This window comes from Chrysemys picta, chromosome 3, assembly GCF_011386835.1.
Source record: "Chrysemys picta bellii isolate R12L10 chromosome 3, ASM1138683v2, whole genome shotgun sequence".
NCBI classification, from domain to species: Eukaryota; Metazoa; Chordata; order Testudines; family Emydidae; genus Chrysemys; species Chrysemys picta.
The window spans coordinates 167,710,464-167,734,737 of record NC_088793.1 but is presented as its reverse complement, the minus strand read 5'-3'; the positions used below and the strand labels follow the sequence as shown (position 1 = coordinate 167,734,737).

Genomic DNA, 24,274 nt, shown 5'->3' with positions numbered 1-24,274 from the left:
TAGCTCATGCAAGTCATGGATTCCATGATTCTTCATATTTATCTTTAGCTTAACTCTTTTCCCATCCCCTTTGTGCCCCTCCATACACACTTAGATGAAAGAAGTTATGTTGCCATGGGGAAAGGGACCTCCACATGTGTCTTCTGTAGATGTGATGGTTGTCACCTACCCTTTGCTGTCAGGGTTTTAATGGATGCATGCAGATTCTGCTGCCTACTTAAGAATGTTACACCCTATATACAGGATGCTGAAGATTATACCATCACATGAATGGGGGTTAAGAATTTCCCTCTGGAGAGGTACAGTAAGGGCTGTTCTTTGCTACCTCTGTGAGGAGCCATCGAGAGACGGCTGGGAGTAGGTTGAGGCCAGGGACATTGAGCCAATCCAGTGTTATTACCATGTTTGTATACAGATGTTCAAGTAATTTAACAATGAGAACTTTTGACCTGTGAATAGGCCCTCTCCACTTCAGTGACTGATAGCAAATTGCAGAGGAAAGATTGATTGGTTGCTACTTCTGATGTCACAATGATGCTACTTATGAATCACCTGAGTTACTGAGCAAATTGCAGAGGAAAGATTGATTGGTTGCTACTTCTGATGTCACAATGATGCTACTTATAAATCACCTGAGTTACTGGCATAGCTCTGTCACCATAACCTCTAGGTGTGACTGTTAAGAGCTTTTCTTATTACAGTCTAGCTTCGTTAAATGAGTTTGAAATCTGATTGAATTACAAATTATATTATTAAATATGGAATATATGAAGAGTCTGGGGTGGTCTGTCACTGGAATATTCAAAGCCAAGAAAAAGGTGAGAGAACAAGTGGTGAATTTTATTAATATTGTGATTTTTTTTTAAATTGTTTTCTTTGGCAAAGTAAGAAACTATTTTATGCAGAAAATTAATGTCATCTAAAGTGTAACTCTGCTAAACTTGGAAAGTAGATTAATTTATTATACTGTGAAACACGGATTTTTAGTTTCATTTTAAATGCCAATGTCAACCTGTTGGGTGAGAACCAAATCCACTTCAATTTAGGCTGAAACAATTTATTTTAGCCTTTATTATATATGTTTTCAGACAATGCTACTATCACCTATCAATTACATAAACATGCAAAAAAAGATAAGACAAGAAAAGGAAATGCTCAAGTTATCTTTCTTGGGGAAAGGGTGACTCTTTTCAAATCTCTGCTATGCTTGGCTATTTTTCCTCTATCTTCTCCACTATTATGTCAATCATCTATTTTTTTAATCCTCTGTTCTGTAACTTTGCACAGACTCAGTATAGCAAGCTACCTCATCTGTGTCTTTATCCGTATACATTCCACTCTAACCCCCTAATTAAAGGATTCTCACAATAACTAACCCAAATTAATACATTTTTTGCTTATTCTGCTAAAACTTACTTATATCTATGTAGTTCCCAATGCATCTATTCCTTGCTGTTACGCTCAATGGCTCCATGCAGTTGTACTTACATTACAGCAATTTTTATTCTTTTTACTCATCTGTTTTTGTGGTCTTGAGTTTTTACTTGTTGGACGGGTGGAGGATGAGGGATTGTACCTGAGTTACTGAAAGCTAACAGCTCTCTTCTCTACCCTGCTCTCTGCTTGGTCAAGAACTTTATTTCTGAGACACACAAACCAGTTTTCTGATTTACAGACTGTTTCAGCAAAATCTGATGATCTAAAGCAGCAGAAATACATACAAAAAGCAAAAATTCCTTCCTATTTTCTTATAGTCTTATATATAATAATTTCTCTAACATTACTTAGTACATATTTGACTAACACAATTCATTACACAGTTCTCCAACAAAGCTTAACTATGTATGTGCTTGCTCATGGTGGCTCCATAATTTACAGTAGAACTTCAGAGTTACGAACACCAGAGTTACAAACTGATCAGTCAACCACACAAATCTCATTTGGAACCAGAAGAACACAATTAGGCAGCAGCAGAGACACCCCCTTTCCCTCCCGCCCCCCGCAAACGGCAAATACAGTGCTGTACTGTGTTAAACTACTAAGAAATAAAGCAAAAGCAGCATTTTTTCTTCTGCATAGTTCCTCACTTCAATAAAGCATAAATTAAAATGAAATATATCTCCACATATGCCAGTAGCATTTTTCACATCCTTTTAAAATTATATTCAAGTAAATTGTTCATCTTCTGCTTTAAAAGCATCGAACCATGAAGATGATTTAAATCTTATCAGCAGTTCACTTTTTTATTACCTTTAAAAATAGTTACTTGTCTTAAAGAAAAGATTTCAGAAAATAAAAATGTGTTCTGTGGAGAGAAAAACAGTTATTCTGCTAGGACAGCTTTCTGGTAAATTGGTTGTAAGTCTCCCTAACATGCTGTGAATACAATGACATGTAAGAGGCAAAGGAGCGACGGTAGTATTGTGTTCTGAGAAAATGTATAGTAGTGTGCTTTGGACAACTTTCAGACTTTTATCAGCAGATTGTTTTCACAATAGAAATTACACTGGGAATTTATTAAATGGGGTTTCAGTGTACTCTAGTTCTTTATAAACCACCAAAATTACAAGCAATATATTATTTTAATAAAATGACAGATAAACTGAAACACTTCTTTCTAATAGGGGAATTTCCTCTATGACAGATAAACTGAAACACTTCTAATAGGAGAATTTCCTCTAAAAAGGAAATTCTTAGCATATTGATTTTCAGTTTAAAATTTCAGTCTAACCTACTTTAAACAATGAAAATTCTTCTGTTCTTGCTGTTCAAAATAGTTCACTAATTTTTTTCAGTTGAATCAATGTGCTGATTCACTGTAAATTGAAAGTTGCATTGAATTTATATCTTGTGCCTAAACACTTCTAGTTTTTTTTAGTTTTTGCTGCTCATTTATTGAAACTTAGCACACACTTGTACTATAGCCAAGTGTAATCTGTTATCAGTTTGGGATGGGATACCTGTGTGGGTGTTCACTAGGTCATGGAAGACTGTAAGCAGTTTTGGGGCAGAGACCATGACTTCCTCGTATGTATGTGGTCTTTTTTTTTTTTTTTAACAGTGCCTACTAAAGGGGGTTTCAATCCTGATTGTGGGGGCGGGATTGCTATTGTAGTACAAATAATAAATATTCCCCTTGCATCACTGTGATTTATGATTAAACTTTTTATAGACTGAAATGATGGAGCAAACCATGGAAAGAGTACAGAAATGGCAAAGAGAAGTTGAAATTAATCGTCGCTCCTTAGAAGAGAAAAGAAAAGAACGGGAAAAGGTAAGACAAGACCCATTTTTTCACAAGTTTAAAGTTGCCTCCAGACTGCTGTTACCAGAGTGAACAAGTTGTTCCTTGAGTATTTGTCCATGTAAATCCCACTCTAGGTGCATATGTGCCTCAGGCACGCAACATTGGATTCTTCTTCTTTGAGTGCTTGCTCATGTCGATTCCGTATTTGATGTGTGCGCGCCCCCTAGGGCCGGCTTTGGCAACCTCTGGAGCCCTGTGCTTATGCGCTGGTACATTGGGCCCTGCTGGCCCCATGCCCTCTCAGTTCCTTCTTTCCACCAGTGACGGTTGTTGGAACGCTTCGTGTTTTCACAAGTCCAATAGTGGTTTCTCTAACTTTGGACTCTGAGTTTTTCTTGTATATCGTTACTGTAGTGTTAGCATTTAGCATTTAGGAGCGGAATCCCATTAGGGACATAGCCCCAAGGACGGGGTATGGCCCGGTCCCTGGGGTTTAAGCCATGGGCTGGGTGCAGCAAACCTATGTCTATTAGTGACCTGAACACGAGCTGCCTTAAGTGCCTCAGAGAGGCGCATATTAAAGAGAAGTGTAGGATCTGCAAAAACTTCAGACCTCGCACTCTTAAAGACAGGGATATCTGATTAAAAGCCATGTTGATGGAGGCTGCCCTGTGCCCTGCGCTGGAAAAATGCCGCTCCAACTCCGCGTCGAGCACCTCGGCATCTGTGCGGAGTGCCCCTCTGACACCAGGACCTTCTTGGTGCCGCTCCCCTTCTCCCATGCCTAAGAAGAGGCATAAGAAGTCATGGTTGGAACGAGGTCATTCTCTGGCACCACACACACCTACCCTACGAGGCGGTGGCTGGACCTGCCAACCTTTTGCTACCTGATGATTTCCGTGCCTACCAGGAGCTGCTTGAAAGAGTGGCCTCCAACTTGGGGCTGGAGATTGTGGTGCTCAAGTGTAGTTGGCTACAGCAACTACACTTCCCCAAGTGAGGGACCTTCCTGGGACCAAAGTATTGTATTCCTGGACCTAATGATCTCCCCCCCCGTCCCTGTTAGAGCCTTTATCACCTCTCTATTGAGACAGGATTTTTGGTGACTGTTATCTCTGCTCAAAGGATAAGCTAGATTTAGGCATTAATGGCAGGACCTCTTTTACTATATTTCACAAAGACAAGATGACTGTTCTTTGATCTCACCCTAGGTTCTTATTCAGAGTGGTCTCAGGCTTTTGTTTGCATCAGGGCATATACCCTCCGTGTTTCCCCCCAAAACTTCATTTGACTCCTGGAGAGGCAAAACTTCATATGAGTGGTGTCTTTAGGGCACTCTTCTACCACCTCCATAGAACAAAGTCTTTCCATAACTGGCCTAGAACTTTTTTTTGTAATATTTGGGACAGGTCTAGAGGGCTCATTATTTCAACCCAGAGACTTTTTTGAAATGGATATTTGACTGCATAAAGATCTTCTGTGAACTAAATAAATTAGATCCACCTTCTCATATTATAGGGTTACCATATTTCAGCAAGCAAAAAAGAGGACGGGAGGAGCTCCGCCCTAGCCCCGCCCCTGCACTGCCCTAGCCCCGTCCCAGCCCCTCCCACTTCCCGCCCCCCTCAGAACCCACAACCCTCTCCCCAGCTCCTTGTCCCCTGACTGCCCCCTCCTGGGACCCCTGCCCCTAACTGCCCCCCAGGACTCCACCCCCTACCTAAGCCTCCCTGCCTCTTGTCCCCTGACTGCCCCATCCTGAGACCTTCCCCCAATCCTAACTGGCCCCCTAGGACCCTACCCCCTACCTGTACCCTGACTGCTCCAATTCTTATCCACTCCCCCACCCCCAGACAGACCCCTGGGACTCCCACACCCCATCCAACCACTCCCCACCCCCTGACAGCCCCCCCAGAACTCCCGATCCATCTAAACCCCTCTGCTCCCAGTCCCATTGACTGCTCCGATTCCTCTCCCCTGACAGCCCCCCCCAGAACTCCCAACCCCCCCCTTGCTCCTTGTCCCCTGACTGCCCCTTCCTAAGACCCCCCCCCCCAACTGCCGCCCAGGACCATACCCGCTACCTGCCCAAAACCTTATCCATACGCCCCCCAGAAAGCTCCCCCCAAACTCCCAACCCCCCCGTCTCTTGACTACCCCATCCAAAACCTCCCTGCCCCTTCTCCGACCCCCTGGACCCCTTGTTGTTGGCCTTCGCCTAACGTCTCTGTGAGCTTGCTCAGGAACACCCGGAGCCGTTCGTCCCGGCAGGCTGGGCAGCAGGGGAGGAGGAGCTCCAGACTGCCGGAGGCGATCTGCGAATGCAGGGAGGAAGGGAGTGATCTCTGCTGCAGGGGGGAGGAGGAGGGGCTCTCTCTGGCTGTCGGAGCCCCATGTAAGTGGCACCATCCAGCTGGCTACCCTGTTAGCCACGCGTGCTCTGCATGGAGGGGGAAGTCCGGACATTTACAAATTCCCCCCAGATGCTATTTTTAGCTCAAAAATCCGGACATGTCCGGGGGAATCCGGACGAACGGTAACCCTATCATATTAAAGCAAACTATACTAGGCCCCAAGTGACATGGGCATGCTTGAGGAAGGTTCCTGTGTCAGAAATTTGCTAGGGAGCCAGTTGGAGCTCATTGCATACTTTTATTCAGCACTACTCGCTAGTTGCAACTACTAGATCTGATGCCCAGTTGGTTAGGGCAGTCCTGCAGTCTTTATGTAAATTAGACTCTTGACATCCCCCTCCATAGGGAGATAACTGTTAGTCACCTAAAGTGAGATCCATGTTAACAGATAGTGGGAGACAAAACTCCAATTACTTACTTTACAGTAATTCTGGTTCTTCTGGCTGTTCTGACCACATGGACCCCACGACCAGTCCTCTTTCTCTACTATTGTGAAATCCATTAGTTTTGGGATTCTGTACTGGCAAAGAAACTGAGAAGTGGCTGGGCCTGCTTTGCCCGCAGGTGTTATGTGTGTGTGTGGGGGGTGCGTGTGTGTGTGCGTGCATATTAAGATATCTGCTGATGCTACACTGTGCACTGTTAACCCAAAAGAACCCAATCTCATGCACATAGGGCACATGCACACCTAGAGCAGGATCCATGTAGCCAAAACAGCTCAAAAGAAACCAGTTAGTGTAAAGAAAATAACTTTTTTGTAACATGATATTCTGATTTTGCTACTAAGGGGCAAATTTTAGTAGCTCGTATTCAAATTGAGGGAAAGTTAGTGGGAAAATATTTTAAGTATCTCCACTCTGACCTTCCCTCTTTCATTTTTTTTCTCCTTTGTCACACTCTCCCTTGTTACTTTTATTTGGATTTTTTCTTTTCTTTTAGTTTGGCAGCTGCATTTGTTAGTGAAACAATTTATTGGCCTACCACAAATTAAATTGACTAAAGCCATGTTCCCTACCTGTTGATAATAGTAGTCTGGTGGTTATAACTTGGTAAGAGGAAGTGAATCCGTATTTCTTCAAGGTAGGCCGGGCAGGCAGGCTACCAATTTGTTCACCTCTAATTTATAGTTAGATGATAAAAAAATCAGAAAAAAGTGTGAACATTTTGCTAGTAATTGGCTCACTTATTCCTGAGTGTGACCCTCCCCACCTGCATTCTTCTGCTCCTGGCAGGCCAGCCCAGGGTAGGAGTGGGCGTTTGGAAAGGGTATGAGGGCAGAGGGGCTGGGGGTAAGTGGGGGAGACATAAAGATTTGGGGAAATGGATCACTGGGATCCAAGAGGGTTGGGGACTTCATAGGATGGGTCTCTGGCTGGCAATGAGAGTGGGAACAGGCTGTGGGGGTACTTGAGGACATGGGATGGAGCAGGTGTCTTGCTGGAGGACAGGAGGGTGCTTAGGAGAAAGCAGAGGGGAAGCACTCTCACTTCACTACCTTCTCCATCTGACAAACCTGCTATGATTTGTTAGAGGGGAGTCCTGCAACTGCTGCCAAGAGAAGTTTGGCAGAGAGGTTTGTTGCCAGGAGACGCCACTAGTGCTTTCCCTTCCCTATTTTCCTCCACTTTCTGCTCCCCCACTTAGCTCTCTCTTTTCCTTACCAACCTCAACACTCTCTACTAAAAGTCCTGTGCCCCTCATAGGCCTATTCCCCCACATAAATTCCCTCTCAAATTCATGTAGAGCCCCAACCATAAGGACCGTGGGGCTGGGAAGAAGCCTCAAAAACTAATTATACCCGGATGGATATCTACTTTGCATCTCCTAAAGATTGCAGGAGATGGGCTAGATTCCTAAGGATCTTAGGAGGTGTGCATTAGTGAAGTTCTGCTCCCCCAGAACTGAGGCGGGAGGAGTGAATGCCCCTCTACCAAACTTCTGTTGCTACTCAGTCTTATGTTAAGTCAAATTGAAAAAAACTAAGGCAGTTTCCTCACAAAAAACATTTTTACAGCAGTAAGTTAAACATGTAATCATAGCAAAGAAGGGAATTTTCCCCCCCAAAGGATCATGATTATTGGGGATTAGTCTGGTTGCTTAGTTGTAATGCTCAATGTTGTTATGGAGATCTACTTTTGAATTGATATATAAGCTTCATTCCATTATTTGCTAGTATTTTTTTGATCCACCTGTATTGGTGTAACAGATTCAGTAGGCTACTCTGATTGGCCAAACTGAGTCCTGGCCATTAGTGGCCATAACAGAATTTAGGCTTTACTTAAAAATGGTTTTTAAACCCTTTTTGCTTCTGTAAGAGAGGGCTTTAGTGTAATTAGTAACTATTTACAGAGACTATTTACAGTCCCTCCCCCATGTTTTCCAGTGTTAATAGTTATAGTAACTTGACTAGAAACATGTAACAGGAGTGTGTTTCTCCCTCCTCCCTCCCCCTCCCCATCTTCTACATTTCTAGGAAGTATTACGTCAGCTCCGTGCCTTACAGACAGTGGCTCAGCAGTGCAAGGAGATCCAACTCAACCAGGACTTGCAGCAAGCCAAGAACGATTACGATGGTCTACGGGCAGAACTTGACAACGTAGGATTTTTAATATCTGAACTATTCAAATGGAAGTGGTGATGCTGAGTTTTTATTTTATGTAAAATTTTAACTGTCCTCTTTTTTGTGTTTAAAGATCTATACATGACTAATATTTAAGTGCAACTAAATACATGACTGGTCAGAGCAAGCTGTGATATGTTCCTGTCACAGGGTGAGCTGGTCCATTCAAAGACTGGGGCACAGCTGCACTTTTTCTCAGGTTTAGCCCATCTCCCTGTATGATGGGAATGAATACAAGGGTCATGTGACAGAAGCATGCATCTAAACCAGGCCTGCTGGTTTAGATGCATGGCAGCCTGTAGTCATTCAAGAGAGAGACCGCCCCCCCACACCCCAAAAGTTCAGAGAGACACTCTCTCTCTCCTTAGTTCCCAGGCAGAGAGCCTGTGAAGAGGACAGGTGACAATTTTCCAGAACTCTAAGGCAGAAGACTTTGTGGGGGAAGATATTTACAAGGAACTGGAAACTGTGCAGGGATAAGCCTCCATTGATGGACCTGCAGGATGCAGAAAACCCAGCTAGGAGAGGGGCTGGACTGCAGGGATGGGCATGTTCTGATAAAAACCTGGAAAAACTTGAGGCATTATAAACGGAAAGGAATAACTGAGGCTGGTAAGGGTATGTTTGAGTGTTGTGTTATGATAATAAACCAAACTGGAAGAGAGCACTACTGTAAAATCGCCACATGTGATAGCTGGTTTGATGCAAGATTGAAGGTCAGCTGAGGTAGCAGATGGGCCCAAAGGCAGTTTGGGGGTAATGCCCTGGAACCGTTCCCTTTAGCCTTGTTCGGATTTGAGCACTGCTTCTTTTCTACCCACACTCTCTAATAGAAAACTGCTTTTTTATTTTTGATACACATGGTCTACACTGACTTAATACAGAGGTTCTAAATTTGTCCACGATAGCTGTCCGGCATAGCTATGTGTCATCCTAGCTGTGTGAGCACATTAATCAAACATTTTCTACAGTGGAGAAAATACTAACCACTACACATACTCTTCTTTCCATGTTTACTCTTGAAACACTCGATTCATACTGAAACTTGGACGTCTAAAGGTTTTTATCCAGAAAAGCATACTCCTTTCTAGAATGGAACTAAATTATTTCATTCTCATTTTTTTTCTCTCTTGATGTTGGTAATAAATTTACTTCCTTTTTAATTTGGAGTACTATAGACAGATATAGAACAGATTAAAAAGGTTGAAAACCAGTTAGAATTTGGTGGTGTCACAGTTATGGTCTCGTTAACTTCCTGGTTTAGATAGCGATATAAAGTCAGGTGATAAATTTAAGATTGAGCATAGCACTACACTAATTTCCCTTATCCCCGAAGAATGTAGTTCTGGAGACAGAGGTGCAAGCTGAATGTCTTTGTTGGTCCATAAATACAGGGAATTAAGGTGTACAAATACTGGTTTTTAAGAAAATGTAACCTATTCCTTGAATATATAGTAAGTGGAAAAGGTAGAGTAATTTGTCAATCTCTTGATATTTGTGTGAGAGAAATAAAGCATCTGACTTGCTGTACCCAAACAAAAAGTGAGAACTGTGTTTTTCTCCGACATTTGGATTGTACAGAACTGAGTCTAGTTTGGTATTGATCCTTTCTGTCTGTTGGCTGTTCAATGGCATATTTGGTGATAGCTGATCATCAGTCCAACACCTAAACATTACCTCTCAAATGAGCAGTTGAGGACTGAGTGGGAATGGGGAAGCATCTTCTAAACCTAATAGGTGCTTGCTTTGACAAAATATGTTACGTTAAAAAAAATTGAGAGCAAGTGTTAAATCTGCTGCCCTTATGGTTGAACTTAAAAGAAAGCTCTGGTTAGGATTCCCAGTGATTAACAGACTGTACTATAAATATTGCTTAAATTATGAATATATTTATATACATTACAACTATATACTTGAAAATGTGCCTGAAAATATTTTTCATATCCTTGCCCAGTCTTGAGTTAAAGATTTGTGTTACCTTAACATGTACTGTTTTTGGTATGATACAGAATCTAGAACCCGGGACTGGACAGTGAAAGGAGGATGGATTTTTCAGATATCTGGCCTATTTTTAATTGTACTTTTTTAAAGCCATCATGCTGAGTTTCAAGGATTAGGGCCAAATTCTGCTCTTAGTTATACAACGCAGAAGTCAACAGTTACTCCAAAGTTCTCTTTCTGTAAGAGGAAGCAGAACATAGCTTATTCTTTTTACTTTGTTTTATAACGGATCTTTGGAGCTCATCATTTAAAGGGACATCAGGAATATTTAATTTTTTTAAATAGATTAAATATGACTACAAATAAAATGTGATGTGTTTTCCTCATAGGCAATAGCAGTGAAACACCATTTGGAAAACAACTCCAATGAGCTTACAGAGAGGCTGTGCAGAGCAGAAGAGGCTTTACTGGCAAGCCAGTCAAAGCAAAATGAGTTGAGGAGAAACTTTGAGGTAAAGAAATCAGAAGGGCAACTGGAATAATTAATCATTTAAACTGGAAATCAGGAAGAACTGGTGCCATTTAGGCCTTACTGACTCACAGGGGAACTCTGCAAGCTGTGTGTTGGAGAATAGTGTATTTCCACCAGAAGTTGTGTTTCGATACTGTCTTAATCTGGCTGTCCTTTTTTGGACCATCTTAAGACTGTGACAATGTTCCTCCTCTGCCTTGGTGGGCCCTGCGCTTATTGGCGGATTTGCTCACCTCAGAGATTCACGGCAGCCCTCAGTTTGGACACTTTTGTGGCTCAAACCTACCGTTCATTCAGCTAACCTCATCACTGGCCAGCACGGGGAAAAGGAAGGAGAACAATCCCCGCAGTCTCTGCTGACCCACCTTGGGTCAGGGGGACAGGCCAGGGACCTTCCCCTCTGGTGGGACTCACAGTCCAAGTCAACTCCTCCTCTTATATCCAATAGGGGGAAGGGAGAGGGGGGAACCTGGGCCTGCCCTCTACTCTGGGTTTCAGCCCAGGGCCCTGTGGATCACAGCTGTCTACAGAGTTTCATGTAACACCTGTGTGACAGCTACAACTCCCTGGGCTACTTCCCCATAGCCTCCTCCCAACACCTTCTTTATCATCACTACAGGACCTTCCTCCTGATGCCAGATAGCGTTTGTACTCCTCAGTCTTCCAGCAGCACGCCCTCCCACTCTCAGTTCCTTGCGCACCCTTCACTGACTGAAGTGAGGTCCTTTTTAAACCAGGTGCCCTGATTAGCCTGCCTATCTTAATTGATTCTAGCAGCTTCTTAATTGGCTCTAGGTGTCCTAATTAGCCTGCCTGCCTTAATTGGTTCCAGAAAATTCCTGATTTTTCTGAAACTGCCCCTGTTATCTTACCCAGGGAAAAGGAACCTGCTTAATCTGGGGCTAATATATCTGCCTTCTCTCACTCTCCTGTAGCGGGCCCCTTCCCTGTGGACCCAACCGGCCTCCCCTCCCTTTCACCGTGAGCCAGCTACACGACTTGAAGCTGGTTCGTTTCCAGACTGTGCCAAGGAAACATCTATACACGCTCGTGCTCCGCACCCTGCACTTCCTCACTCTCGCGTCACACCCCGACACAAAGTGGTGGGATCTCCTGCCACTTCTAGAGGGTGAGGAGCCCCGGTGGGCCAGCCTATACTCCACCCTGCTCCCAAGGCCTGCCGGGGATGTCAGTTGGCAGCTCCTTCATGGGGCCGTGAGCACGGGCATGTACTTAGCGCGGTTCACCCCTGTCCCGGGACACCTGCCTCTTCTGCGGCGTGAGGGAGACCCTGGCGCACGTTTACCTGGAGTACGCCAGGCTGCAGCCCCTATTCCGGGTCCTCACAGATATCCTGTTGCATTTCTGGCTGCACTTTTCCCCTCATCTCCTTATTTATGCACTCTCTATCCGTGGCCCCACAAAGTCATGGGACCTCCTGGTCAACCTCCTCTTGGTCCTGGCTAAAATGGCCATCTATAAAACCATGGAGAGGAGGTTGGTGGATGGAGTCTCCTGTGACTGTGGGGCCTCTTTCTGATCCTCCGTCCATTCATGCATCTGGGCAGAGTTCCTCTGGGCGGTGTCCACTGACTCCCTTGACGCCTTCGAGGAGCAGTGGGCGCTGTCCGGGGTTCTCTGCTCAGTGTCCCATTCAGGTTCCCTTCGGACCCTTTGACCGCACTCCTGTCCCTGTTATTTCATTAGTTGTCCCCCAAAATCACTTGGTTTCCAGAACTTGTGGATCCCGCGCTAAGGCTGGGGGGATCTTTTAGCAGTGGGCGGGCTTTGGCCCGCCCACTTCCTGGATCCCAATAGGATCACTCTCCTGTAGCCCTCTGGACCGACCCTGTCACAAGACCTATAGATGTGATACAAAATATGGCCCTGATCTTGCAGTTTTTGCAATGGATTCCATGTGGACTCACCCCAGGCACAAAATTGGTTGTATGGTCAGGGTTTCAAAAAATTATTTTGCACCAGCTATACTACAGATAGGGTTACAGTTCATATGGAATTATTTGTCTAATCTAATTATGTCGTATGGTTCAAAAGACTCTTTGTTTAGTCCTAAAAATAAAATATATTAAATATCAGGTTGAGTTCATTTGGAAATTCTAGAATCATTAGCTGCTTCCTAAGTATAAGTGTGTTTGGCCTAATTCCAAGATTTCGTGGAGGAATGGGTACTTTTTGGTCACACAATCAATTTAAAGCAAGAGAAAATCCCCAAAATGATTTGTACAGTTTTACTTTTTCAAGCACTATAGACTGTTTCAAGCACTATAGACTAGCATTATCATCAAAATTCTAACTATGAAGCCAGATCCTGACCTGGAATATATCAGTATAGGTCCATTGAAATCAATAAAGTTATTCCAATTTACACTAAAAGGATTTGGCTGTAAATTTTTATTTTAAAAAAACCTTGATTGTAGATTAAAAGATTTTCCTTTTAATTTGGAATTAGAAGGAAAATGAAAGGGAAGAGAAGTCAGAATAGTCATAGAAGCAGCATCCGAGATTTTTTTTTAAGTTCTTATATTGTGCCAATTGCTGTTGTATCTGAATGCTTTCCAGAGTTAAGAATAATTAAGGTGACTAGCATCTGTTATTTGAGGTTTCTATTTCTCCCATATCCCCCAGAGCAGTGGTTTTCAACCTCTGGTCCACAGACCCCTGGGAGTTTGCAGACTGTCTAAGGGGTCCTCGAAAGGTTGTCGTTACAACGGAACAGTGGTTTTCAACCCGTGGTCTGTGGGGATCCACAGACTATGTCTAAGATTTCCAAAGAAGTCTGCGCCTCCATTTGAAATTTTCTAGGGTCCGCAAATGGAAAAGAGGTTGAAAGCCATTGTCCCAGAAGGTAAAGGGTGTGTGTGTGTGGGGTGGGGTGGGGGGGGTGTAAATATGAAAAATGGTGATGTTAGTTGTCATTCTAAGTTTTTGCAGGAGTGAATTTCATAGTATTGGGCCAGCTCCTGAAAAAGCCCTGTCTCCTGCATATGCTAGTTTTACTTCTGATGTGTAGATAGTTGTTCCTGAGGAACACAGCTACTGAAGTCTGAGAGAGTAAGATGGTATTTTGGGCCCATGTTCTTTATAACTTCAAAACTAAAGACAGATTTGATTGAGTGTTCTGTTGGGGAATCAGCGGAGTGAGTGAAACATAGGACTGATGTACTCAAGTGAACCTGTATTACTGAGGAGGTGTGCTGCTGTGTTCTGTAACTGATGCAGACTTTTCAGGGCAGATGCATTCAAGTCTAAATACATTGGATTTTGATTATTCAAGCAAGAGTTAATGATGACCTATGTGATTGAGGCCAAATTGTAATTGCAAATGATGGGATGGGATGTACATGAAGGTGGGAGAATGCATGTCTTGTAAATGGTTTTGTGAAAGTCCAGCATCAGAGCATGGGATTTTTTTGCAGCTATGTTAGGTTGTTGGTTCCAGATTTTTGTTGAATGCTTCTTAATCAGAGCCACTTGTGCCGAGTCACAGCAAGAGGGGCGAGCCTTTCAGCCATTTAAACCCCTTGAATTGCATTGGTATTTTGAACACAGGAAGCTCAGAATTCATGCAGCTTTGAGACATTTGTCATACATCAGCATTGTCTAAAAATTTTGTCTCTTGACAACTGTGTATTTTAGAATGATTGATGATAGAGTGTGTGTGTGTGTGTGTGTGTGTGTGTGTTTGTGTTTCGATATAACAGTTGGATATTTTGGAGTAGGAGGTTGTGAAACAAAAGGAAAATAACTAGAAGCAGCAACGGTTTTATTCATGTTCTTTGGGTGACTTGTTTAAATAGCTGAAAATACAGACCTGCTGTGCCAGCAAGGATTTAGGTTGTTTTCCATCCAGACCCTCCCTTTTCTTGAATTTGGCTTCTGTGCACTGGTGCCCATCTGCTAGTAGTAAGTAGATGAATAAATGATGGCTTGCTTCCAAGAGAGTCCCACCAGAGCCATGCCATCTGTTACCCAGCAATGCAGGAGTTTGGGTGGAAGGAGTTAGTTTCTTAGAAATAACTTTTATTTTAAGTTCCCAGGTAGGACATAGTTGTATGGGGTATTCTAACTTTTCTTAACTTATTTGGAAAAAAGATGCTTAGAAAATTTTCTATCCCGAACCCACAGGTATTACTGAGTAATAATACTTTGCATCTAATGTTCTTGCTAACAAGAGCAACTTCATATATTTGAATCATCCACACGGAGATGGGTGGTCTGAGAACAGGAGCTGGAACTGGAAACTTCTGCTGTGTTCTGATACTGGCAGTGAAATTGACTCCCCTCTGTGGCTTTGGGCAAGTCACTTAACTTCACTGACTCCATTTTTGTGGACTAGATTCTATCCTGTGTCAAGATCTGCTATGGGCAGGCAACAGAGAACTGGTTGCAGCTCCCTGGTTCCATATCCTGAGCCAGCTAAGTACTGCTGTGATCTGTGCCAGCTGGGAGATGTCCCAAAAGGATTGTCTGCCCTCTGAGGATTGCCAAGAGTGCAGTTTGTGTTCCTAAGTCATGTAAGTGCTTAGAAACCAAGGCCCAACTTTCCAGAGTCTTCAGGGGACTCAGAGGGGTAGTATGCCACATCACACTACTCTCAGTTTATTGACTTAATTGACTGTTTTGTAACTAATGTTTTGTTGTAGGAAATTAAGAAGGAAAAAAACCTTCTTTGCTGCCAGTCTGATGAAAAATCACAAAAAATCCATCAGCTGGAAGAAGCACTAAAAATAGCCCAGCACCTTCTAAAGGAGACCCAGAAGAGCGCTGAAGAGATGAAAAGTGAGTGACACATTTCTACCCATTTAAATCCCGTTACAAACTATTACTTCAGTGTGGGAGATCTGTAAACTTCACTATAAATGGTGATTTGAAGCATCCCCAAGAAATAATAAGTTCCTACTGTGTGATATAGTTAAATTAACTTTCAGCTAATACACGCAATTCTCTTTCCAGACTGAGATGGAACTTCTTTATACAAATATACTAACTCATAAAATTATATGGTTTTAAAACGATTTAAAATGAGGAATAAATATGTCCCAAACAAAACTATATGGTCAGCAAATTAAATACTACAATGTGCTCCTGTGTTTTAAAATCCCAAGCAAACAAATATACCTCAAACTATTATCCTTATCTTGTATATGGACTCCATCAAGCTAAAACGTGATGAAATGTTACCCGCCGAGCCCTAATTTGACTTTTCCCTACATTTGTCTATCTGGTTGGGAAAATGCATTTTGCAGACTGAGGTTTAAGAGAACAGGTAATTCTGCTAAATAGCCATTGTAAAGAAGGAGACTGCTCCCACTTATCGCTGTAGAAGTCTAACCTCACTTAATGTGATTTCAAAATTAAATTTATGGACCTAGTCCTGTTCCCATTTTAATCAGTATTTCTGCACTCTCCAATCCATGAGGCCATCCAAATAACTGCTTTGCGTTTTGATCTTATTCTTGGCAAGTGGCAGCACTTTCGGCTAGCTAAGAAAATGTAATGCCTTCTAAGTCCATTTTCTTGCTTTCGCTATCTTTTATCTGTGGTTCTTAAGGTGTCAAATGGGAGCATTCTCTCAGTTTTCTGGAGGGAATAATTATGAAAAAAAAAATAAGTCAGAAGATGTTTGTGCTGTAGCTCTTCACTGCAACCAACAATAACTTGTCCTAATTGAAACATAACTGAATGTGGGTGCCCAGAGTCCTAGGATGTCACCCTTAACCCCCAGACGGTTCTTCCTCTCTAAGAAGTCTCTGATTATCCTCTCTAGTTATAACTTTTCCCCCCTTGTAATGGAGTGGGACTCACCCCTGCAGCACTTCCTTCTGGTCATCCAGGGACTTAGCTCATTTCTAGCCAGAGCACCATTCTGCTCGACATTAGCCCCCGTGTCCCTCCCAGACCCTGGTGTCCTCCCCTGTCAGGGTCCTGCCCCCAGCAGTAATCCACTATCTGGGGATTCCCACCCAGGGGAATCCCCACCCCCTATCCTCCACCTTGCCTCAGTGGCTACTGCCAGTCACCATCTAGCCCTGTTTCACTAGGGCCGACTGCAGTCTGTAATGGCCACTCATCATTGGCAGGGGACTTTGGACCTGCTGCCTTTCCCTACAACTCAGTACCTCTCTGGGCCTTGGACAAGGCCCTGCAGCCTGGGGAGTTGCCAGCCTGGAGCTCCCCAGCTCCTCTGGCCTTTCCCTAGCCCTGCTTCACTCCAGTACCCTTAGCTTCCCCAACAGCTAGGTCCCTCTCCCTTCAGAGCTAGAGGAAGATTGACTGAGTGTTTGGCTCACAGCCCTTTTATAAGGGCCAGCTGTGGCCTGATGGGGGCGTGGCCCAGCTGTAGCTGCCTCCCCAATCGCCCAGGCTTGCTGCTTTCCCCAGCCATAGCCCTCTGCTGGGTTGTTCCAACCCCTTCAGGGCTAGAGCGGGCAACCGCCCCGCTACACTCCCCTTTGAATCACCACCCTAAATAATCCTTCTCCATCCTATGTGTTGACATAGTTCAAATAACTGTTGATTGCTATCATTTCCCTTCCCCTCTCTGTGCCCCTCTTTCTCACCAAGTTCTGGGTCTTGGAGACATTGAATTTTCCTTGTCCTGTAGGAAGGGAATGCGTAGTCTTGTTTTATATGGTAAGTTGGTGTTATTCAATAGAATTCTCTTTGCAATACAGGAAATCTCTTGTATTGTCTGTGTCTCTTAATTTTACTCCATACATCAGTCCATCAAACACCTTGATCCTTTTTATATATTCTGGATTTTGAAGACAGGAAAATGGACAAATAGGGCACCAAAATTCTCAGTGAAGATGGGCTGTAGAAACAGAGTTACAATTGTGAAGCATAGAGCGATTTGACTAGCAGTATGTTCTTTCTGCAAAACTGAATTCTGGCAATGCTAAAATTGTCTCAGCTATACAATTTCATGGTTTGGGAATAAAGGCAGTTTTAGAACACATACGTAATTATATTCTGAAATACTAAGAACATTTATTGCTAGGTGAAAAATTGAAAATTGTCAATATTGCCATTTTATAGAGTTACCCATAAAAGCTAATATTGCATATTTGACATAGTTTGCTTTCACAAATTAACCACTTAATTTTTTTTATTACTATAGATCAGAGTTTGTCTCAGAAAATAGAATTGGAAGCACAAGAAGCCGAGCTTCAGCATTTAAAAACCAACAATAAATTGCTCCAGTATTCAGTCCAGGAGCTACAACTTGAAAATGGAACCCTTAAGAATATGAACAAGGCTTTAGAAGAAGAAAAAGTAGACTTACTAGAAACAAACATAAGTTTTTCATATAGTTTAATAAGGCATTTTATACTTAAGCTTTTAAGAGCCAAAATATTTATTTGTGTCCTTTTAAATATCTAGTCTCTATTCTAATATAACATTTGCTATAACGTCTCCATTAGTAGCATGGAAATCTCATTAAATCTGTTATCTTATAAACTTCTGGCTATCAAAGATACAGGAGGTCTTTAGCGGGACACCTGAAAACATGATAAAATGTGCACGTTTTGTCTGTTCCGTGGCCCAGCTTTTCTCCTCATTCGGAACAAAGAGGTGATTCCTCTCACCTGTAGAACTGGGAGGCGGACCAGTGTTGTTGCTGAAGGCTCCAGGACTAAGCTCCATCCTTCACCTCAGGCCACCAGAAATTGTGTCCACCAGCAGAACAAGTTGGCAGTTCAGTTTCTCCCAAACAACTTTGTTTTATCATTCATTTTTGTTCATTTTTCTGCAATATTGATTTCATTTCAACTTCTTGCTCCTCTTTCTCTCTCCTCAAGTAAGTTTTCTGGATCCGCAAACACAGCACTTCTCAGTAACTCCCTTTGACCACTAGTGCAGTGGTAGAAAAGCCCTGCAAGATCAAGCTAAGTCCAAGTAGTTCAGTGGGCAGCTTTTTAGGGGTCTTAGAGGATAACCTATGTCCTGCTGCTACAAGCCACCAACCCTTGCTGTGTGAGGGGATGGGGCTTTGTTGGGCCAGCACACTAGTGCCCTGCATGCACACATAAACACACCCATTTGAAGCCCTGACTCCATTGTGAGAAGGCTTCATCAGGAGCATGAGGATTCTCAAGGAGATGAGAACCCCACATAGTCTGCTCAGGAATAACACTTGGAAACTCCATATGCTCTGGGTCCCAAAAAGACAAACGGAATTGTCCCCTTTGTAAGAAAGTAATATGTATAATTAATGAGCAGGTCGTATAAACATCAGGCTTTAAATCTTTTCTCTTGCCTTCCCACTCTTAGGATGTGTTTGCTGGGGTTTTCTCCTATATGCGGGTCTCCTGGAGTGCTCTGTTACTTCTGTGAAGCCCTGTCTCAGGTGGCAGGGTAATGTAAATTGTTCATCTCTGCTTTTCAACCTGGGATCCTCTTTCAACCAGGGAAGGGGGCCCAAATTTGAGGTCACAATGGAGTGGGAATTGTCCCTGTCCGTTTATCAGGTGAAGGACCCGGGTTTTACCAGGGAAAGGAGTTTGGAGTCTCCTCCCCCTCTCCATAGGCTTGCTCAGCGTTGAAGGATTAAAGAGCACTTTAGACAGCGTGTGCCCAGAACAGAGGCACATAAGAATTCCATTCCTTATGTAGCTGCACCATCAGGGGATTACAGAGGCGTCAAGGAGAAATCCCTTCCCATGTTCAAAATGGCTCCTGCTTTACTGAGTAAAAAGCCCCAAGTGGTACTAATTCTCTTCGGAAGGGTGTAGACAGACACCCTTTCAGGCACCTGGGGCCATCTAGCAAGCTATTCCAACAATCAGCATTTGTCTCAGTACCCCTACTTAGTTGAGAGATGCCCAGAGTAGGGTGATTAGCGTGCTACCTCACTTCTGTAAACAATCGGGGGAAGTACCCCATGTACACAACCACACAAAAAAGAAATCCCAAACCCACATGACTCTCTCAGCTCTGGAAGCCAGTGTCTTGAAATAAACCTCAATAATAATAAACTATCTAGTTTCTCATGCTTTCCTCCTTTGAGATCATCATTTCCGGTTAAAACTAGATGTTAAACTAAAATGTAAGGAAAATTTGAAAGTTTGGGGAACCTAAGTGCAGCAGTAGTCCTACCAGAGAGAGACATCGCCATGCCTCCACTTATGGTGCAAAGGAAACAATACCTTACTTGCCAGGATCTGTACTTCAAAATTAGACCGTGTTTAAACATGTCTTTTCACTCTGCCCCTAAGGTTAACCATAACTGACTGATGTGATATTAAACATAACAGTGCAGTGTCTACACTGCATGTTGTAACATCATGTTAATGAACACATTACTTAATACCTTGTGAAACTTCCCACTTTAGACATGCCCCTATTGTCTTTAAACTGCTTCTACTACCTCATTATGTCACACTCAACTTGTGAGAGCATATCAGTTCTGATGTATGCAGAATTTCCATCTAAATTATTAATTAAGTGATTCTTCTTATGACAGCACTATTTTTGCTAATAATTTAGATAGGCGTTTATAGTTTTTAAACCTGTCAATCTAGGTGAATTTCTTCTTATCAATTCCCTCTGCATTTTCTAGCCTGCAGTCTTTTTCTACTTCCATTTGTGGTGAATGACGGACTGTAGTTCTGTGCTCTCGCTTCAGAAATAAACACATGAAAAAGCAATCATGTAGCACAGTGTGGAGCCCGTATTGTGGCAAGCAGGCACTGAGTTACAGTGCTCACTCCATGCCCAGCTAATGGAGCACTGTGCTTGATATTTACGTTATCCTGAAGTGTGTTTTATAAGGCTGCCAGATATCCACCATCCATTTATTTTGGCATTATTCCAATGCACATAGGGTGGACAAACCTGCCTGGACCACATGCTTTTCAGCTGGGTTTTGTCATTTGGTTATTTTGAATATTCTATTTAGATTATTATTTCTCTATCAAGGAAATCTACACACATGTAGCTTTCCAATAAACATGACTTTAATGTTTCTCTGTTGGAATTAGAAGCTGCTCTAATTCAATTGTATATTACTAAGTGAATCTACTATACAAATGCATATTGTAACTTTTGTCTGGTTTTTTAGTTGCACTGAACTTTTAATGACAGGTGAGATGCCATTAGTGAGAGTATAATGCTTATACAGAAGAATGAAGTTTCCTATTAGCAACTACAAACAATTTTTTATTTTATAGTTGGACAATCTGAAGTCTACAATTCAACGGAAGAAGCAAAATGGATTTGCTTGCAGTAAAATGAAGACTTGGATGAAATCCTGTAAGCAGCTAGAGAAGGAAAAAAAATGTTGCAGAAACAAATTGCTGAACATGGTGCTCCATTAAAGGAGCAAAAGCCAAGTATGGGGTAGTTTAAGAAGGAAATGCTCTACTAGAATGTTATTATAAGGCTGCAAATCATTCATGGAAGTCACGGTTTCCGTGACCTCTGTGAATTTTGCAGTGCTGATGCAGCTGATCCCAGGACCACCCCATCAGCTGGGGAAGCCCAGGGGCCAGCCGCACTGTCCGTTGCTCCGGCAGCACTAGGCATGGTCCCTGGTGCTGCCCTGGAGCAGGAGTCTGGGACTAGTGGCAGCGGGGTCCTGAGCATCCCCCCAGCAACAGCGTCGCCCTGTTCTCTCTCCCCCACTCCCCAGCAGTCTTCAGGAGCGTCCCCCCTCCCAGTAGGTAAGATTTAGTCACAAATATTTTTAGTAAAAGTCATGGACAGGTCATGGGGCCGTGACTTTTTGTTTATTGCCCGTGACCTGTCCATGACTTTTACTAAAAATACCCGAGACTAAAACATAGCCTTAATCATGATCCTGTTTCTAACCTTAATGCATTTATTTATACAATCTGTTTTCAAAACATGCATTATTACGTTTGATTCAGATGAGGCGCCAGATCCTCAGCTGGTGTAAATCAGTATAGTTTCTGAAGCTTTGCCATTCACACCAGCTGAGAATTTGGCCCAAGATCTGTCTCTTCAAATTTCAGAGTCTCCTTATATGTTATGAATATAGATTTCCAATGCCTATGTTTTGAAATAAAAAACGACCATAGGATGAAGGGGAGGCTATTTTTTAAAGAACATTAGAGTGCCCTGTATAGCTTCTTACAATGCTTTGTTTGAGACATGAAGTGTAAAATGTTGGAGTGTGTCTTTTCTTTCCGTTGCTGGCCATCACAACAAAGAAAATTCACATTCTGGGTATAGATGGCTGATAGTTCAGCATCCACCATGGAGAAATTGACATCTTTTAGAGTTTATACATATGTCCTTCCAAACAGCTTTTGGTGTCCTTCTGGATTGTAGACAGGGAGAGAGGAGCAACTCTTAAAGTGTTATGATTCAGACAAGTATCAGAAGGGTAGCCGTGTTAGTCTGAATCTGTAAAAAGCAACAGAGGGTCCTGTGGCATCTTTAAGACTAACAGAAGTATTGGGAACATAAGCTTTCGTGGGTAAGAACCTCACTTCTTCAGATGCAAGTAATGGAAATTTCCAGAGGCAGGTATAAATCAGTATGGAGATAACAAAGTTAGTTCAATCAGGGAGGGTGAGGTGCTCTGCTAGCAGTTGAGGTGTGAACACCAAGGGAGGAGAAACTGCTTCTGTAGTTGGATAGCCATTCACAGTCTTTGTTTAATCCTGATCTGATGGTGTCGAATTTGCAAATGAACTGGAGCTCAGCAGTTTTTCTTTGGAGTCTGGTCCTGAAGTTTTTTTGCTGTAAGATGGCTACCTTTACACCTGCAATTGTGTGGCCAGGGAGGTTGAAGTGATCATCAGTGATCTACAACCCATCCTGGACAATGATCCTCACTTTCACAGACCTTGGGAGGCAGGCCAGACCTCGCCCACAGACAACCAGCCAACCTTAAGCATATTCTCACCAGCAACCACGCACCGCACCATAACAACTCTAACTCAGGAACCAAGCCATGCAACAAACCTCGATGCCAACTCTGCCCACATATCTACACCAGCAACACCATCACAGGACCTAACCAGATCAGCTACATCATCACCGGCTCATTCACCTGCACGTCCACCAATGTTATATATGCCATCATGTGCCAGCAGTGCCCCTCTGCTATGTACATTGGCCAAACTGGACAGTCACTACGCAAGAGGATAAATGGACACAAATCAGCTATCAGGAATGGCAATATACAAAAACCTGTAGGAGAACACTTCAACCTCCCTGGCCACACAGTAGCAGATGTAAAGGTAGCCATCTTACAGCAAAAAAAACTTCAGGACCAGACTCCAAAGAGAAACTGCTGAGCTCCAGTTCATTTGCAAATTTGACACCATCAGATCAGGATTAAACAAAGACTGTGAATGGCTATCCAACTACAGAAGCAGTTTCTCCTCCCTTGGTGTTCACACCTCAACTGCTAGCAGAGCACCTCACCCTCCCTGATTGAACTAACCTCGTTATCTCCATACTGATTTATACCTGCCTCTGGAAATTTCCATTACTTGCATCTGAAGAAACATGCTTCAGACAGTTCCTCCATTTTCTAACTATCATCAGCCTGGTACTAGTTGCAGCTTTCTGGGACCAGGAAGTGCTGGAGTTTATTAACTTTAACAAATGTTTTTTAAGACACATACATTGGGGTTTTATTGATCACAAGCTTCAGTCATTTCAAGAGTTGTCAGGGGCTAAGTATAGAGCTAATAGGACAACGGTTTAAAGTGGTCACCACAGTGTGTAAAATATACTACAACTCATCTGCCATTAGCTAGGGTAAGTTAGGCTAGCAAATATTCATGAGTGTCCAATAAGCAGAATCACTAGCGGTATAAAAAGAGATCCATATTTCGGAGACGAGCTATATTCAATTATATACCCAAAAAATTGTTAAAATAATGGTAAGGTGGTAATGTTAAGCACTTAAAAGTTAGGAAATGCCAGAATTAATGTTGCCCATGCATTGTGTTTCCAGGGGCAGATTCCAAAGAATCGGGGTACCCGGCACCCTGACAGTAAATATGGTATCAACAGAGATCTCTTCTGTAAAGTAACCTTTACATGATGTCTGCTTTGTTTTATTTGGTATAGTTTCCTGTGGTTGCACAAGCACACATCTTATGTACTTAATTAACAAATGAATGATTGAGATCATTGCATTCTAAACTCATCTATCCAGAGTCTCCTTAAAGTTATTTGTACAGGTAATGACTCTTTCCTTTGGTCAGGTGCTGATGAGGTTGCCATCTCCCTACATGAGAATGAGCCAGAGTATGAGCTAGACGGACTCCCAGAGGTGGTGAAAAGAGGTAATTGTTACTTCTTTAGAGGAGAAGAGACCACATTGTTGGGGAGTGTGCGCGCGCACGCTTATCTAGAGAATCGTGTTGTCATATGTGTGACTTGGAAGCATTGTAAAAACTTGGACATCATCGGCCAGATTCAGCCCTCGTATAGGTTGCATAAGTCCATTTAAGTCAACTGCTTGTCAGAGCTGAGTTTAGCCGCATGTGCTTTAAAAAAAAGCCCTAGTATAC

At 42.9% G+C, this 24,274-nt stretch overlaps 1 protein-coding gene across 1 annotated transcript in view; it reads left to right on the top strand.

Annotated features, from left to right (window-relative positions):
* Positions 1 to 24,213, top strand: part of LOC135982605 (centromere protein F-like) — an 83,326-nt gene extending 59,113 nt beyond the window's left edge. The window contains exons 8-9 of the mRNA XM_065589991.1: positions 20,948 to 21,029; positions 23,966 to 24,213. Of these exons, the coding sequence (XP_065446063.1) occupies positions 20,948 to 21,029; positions 23,966 to 24,213 (330 nt within the window). The remainder of the gene's footprint in view (positions 1 to 20,947; positions 21,030 to 23,965) is intronic.
* Positions 24,214 to 24,274: the final 61 nt, after the last annotated feature.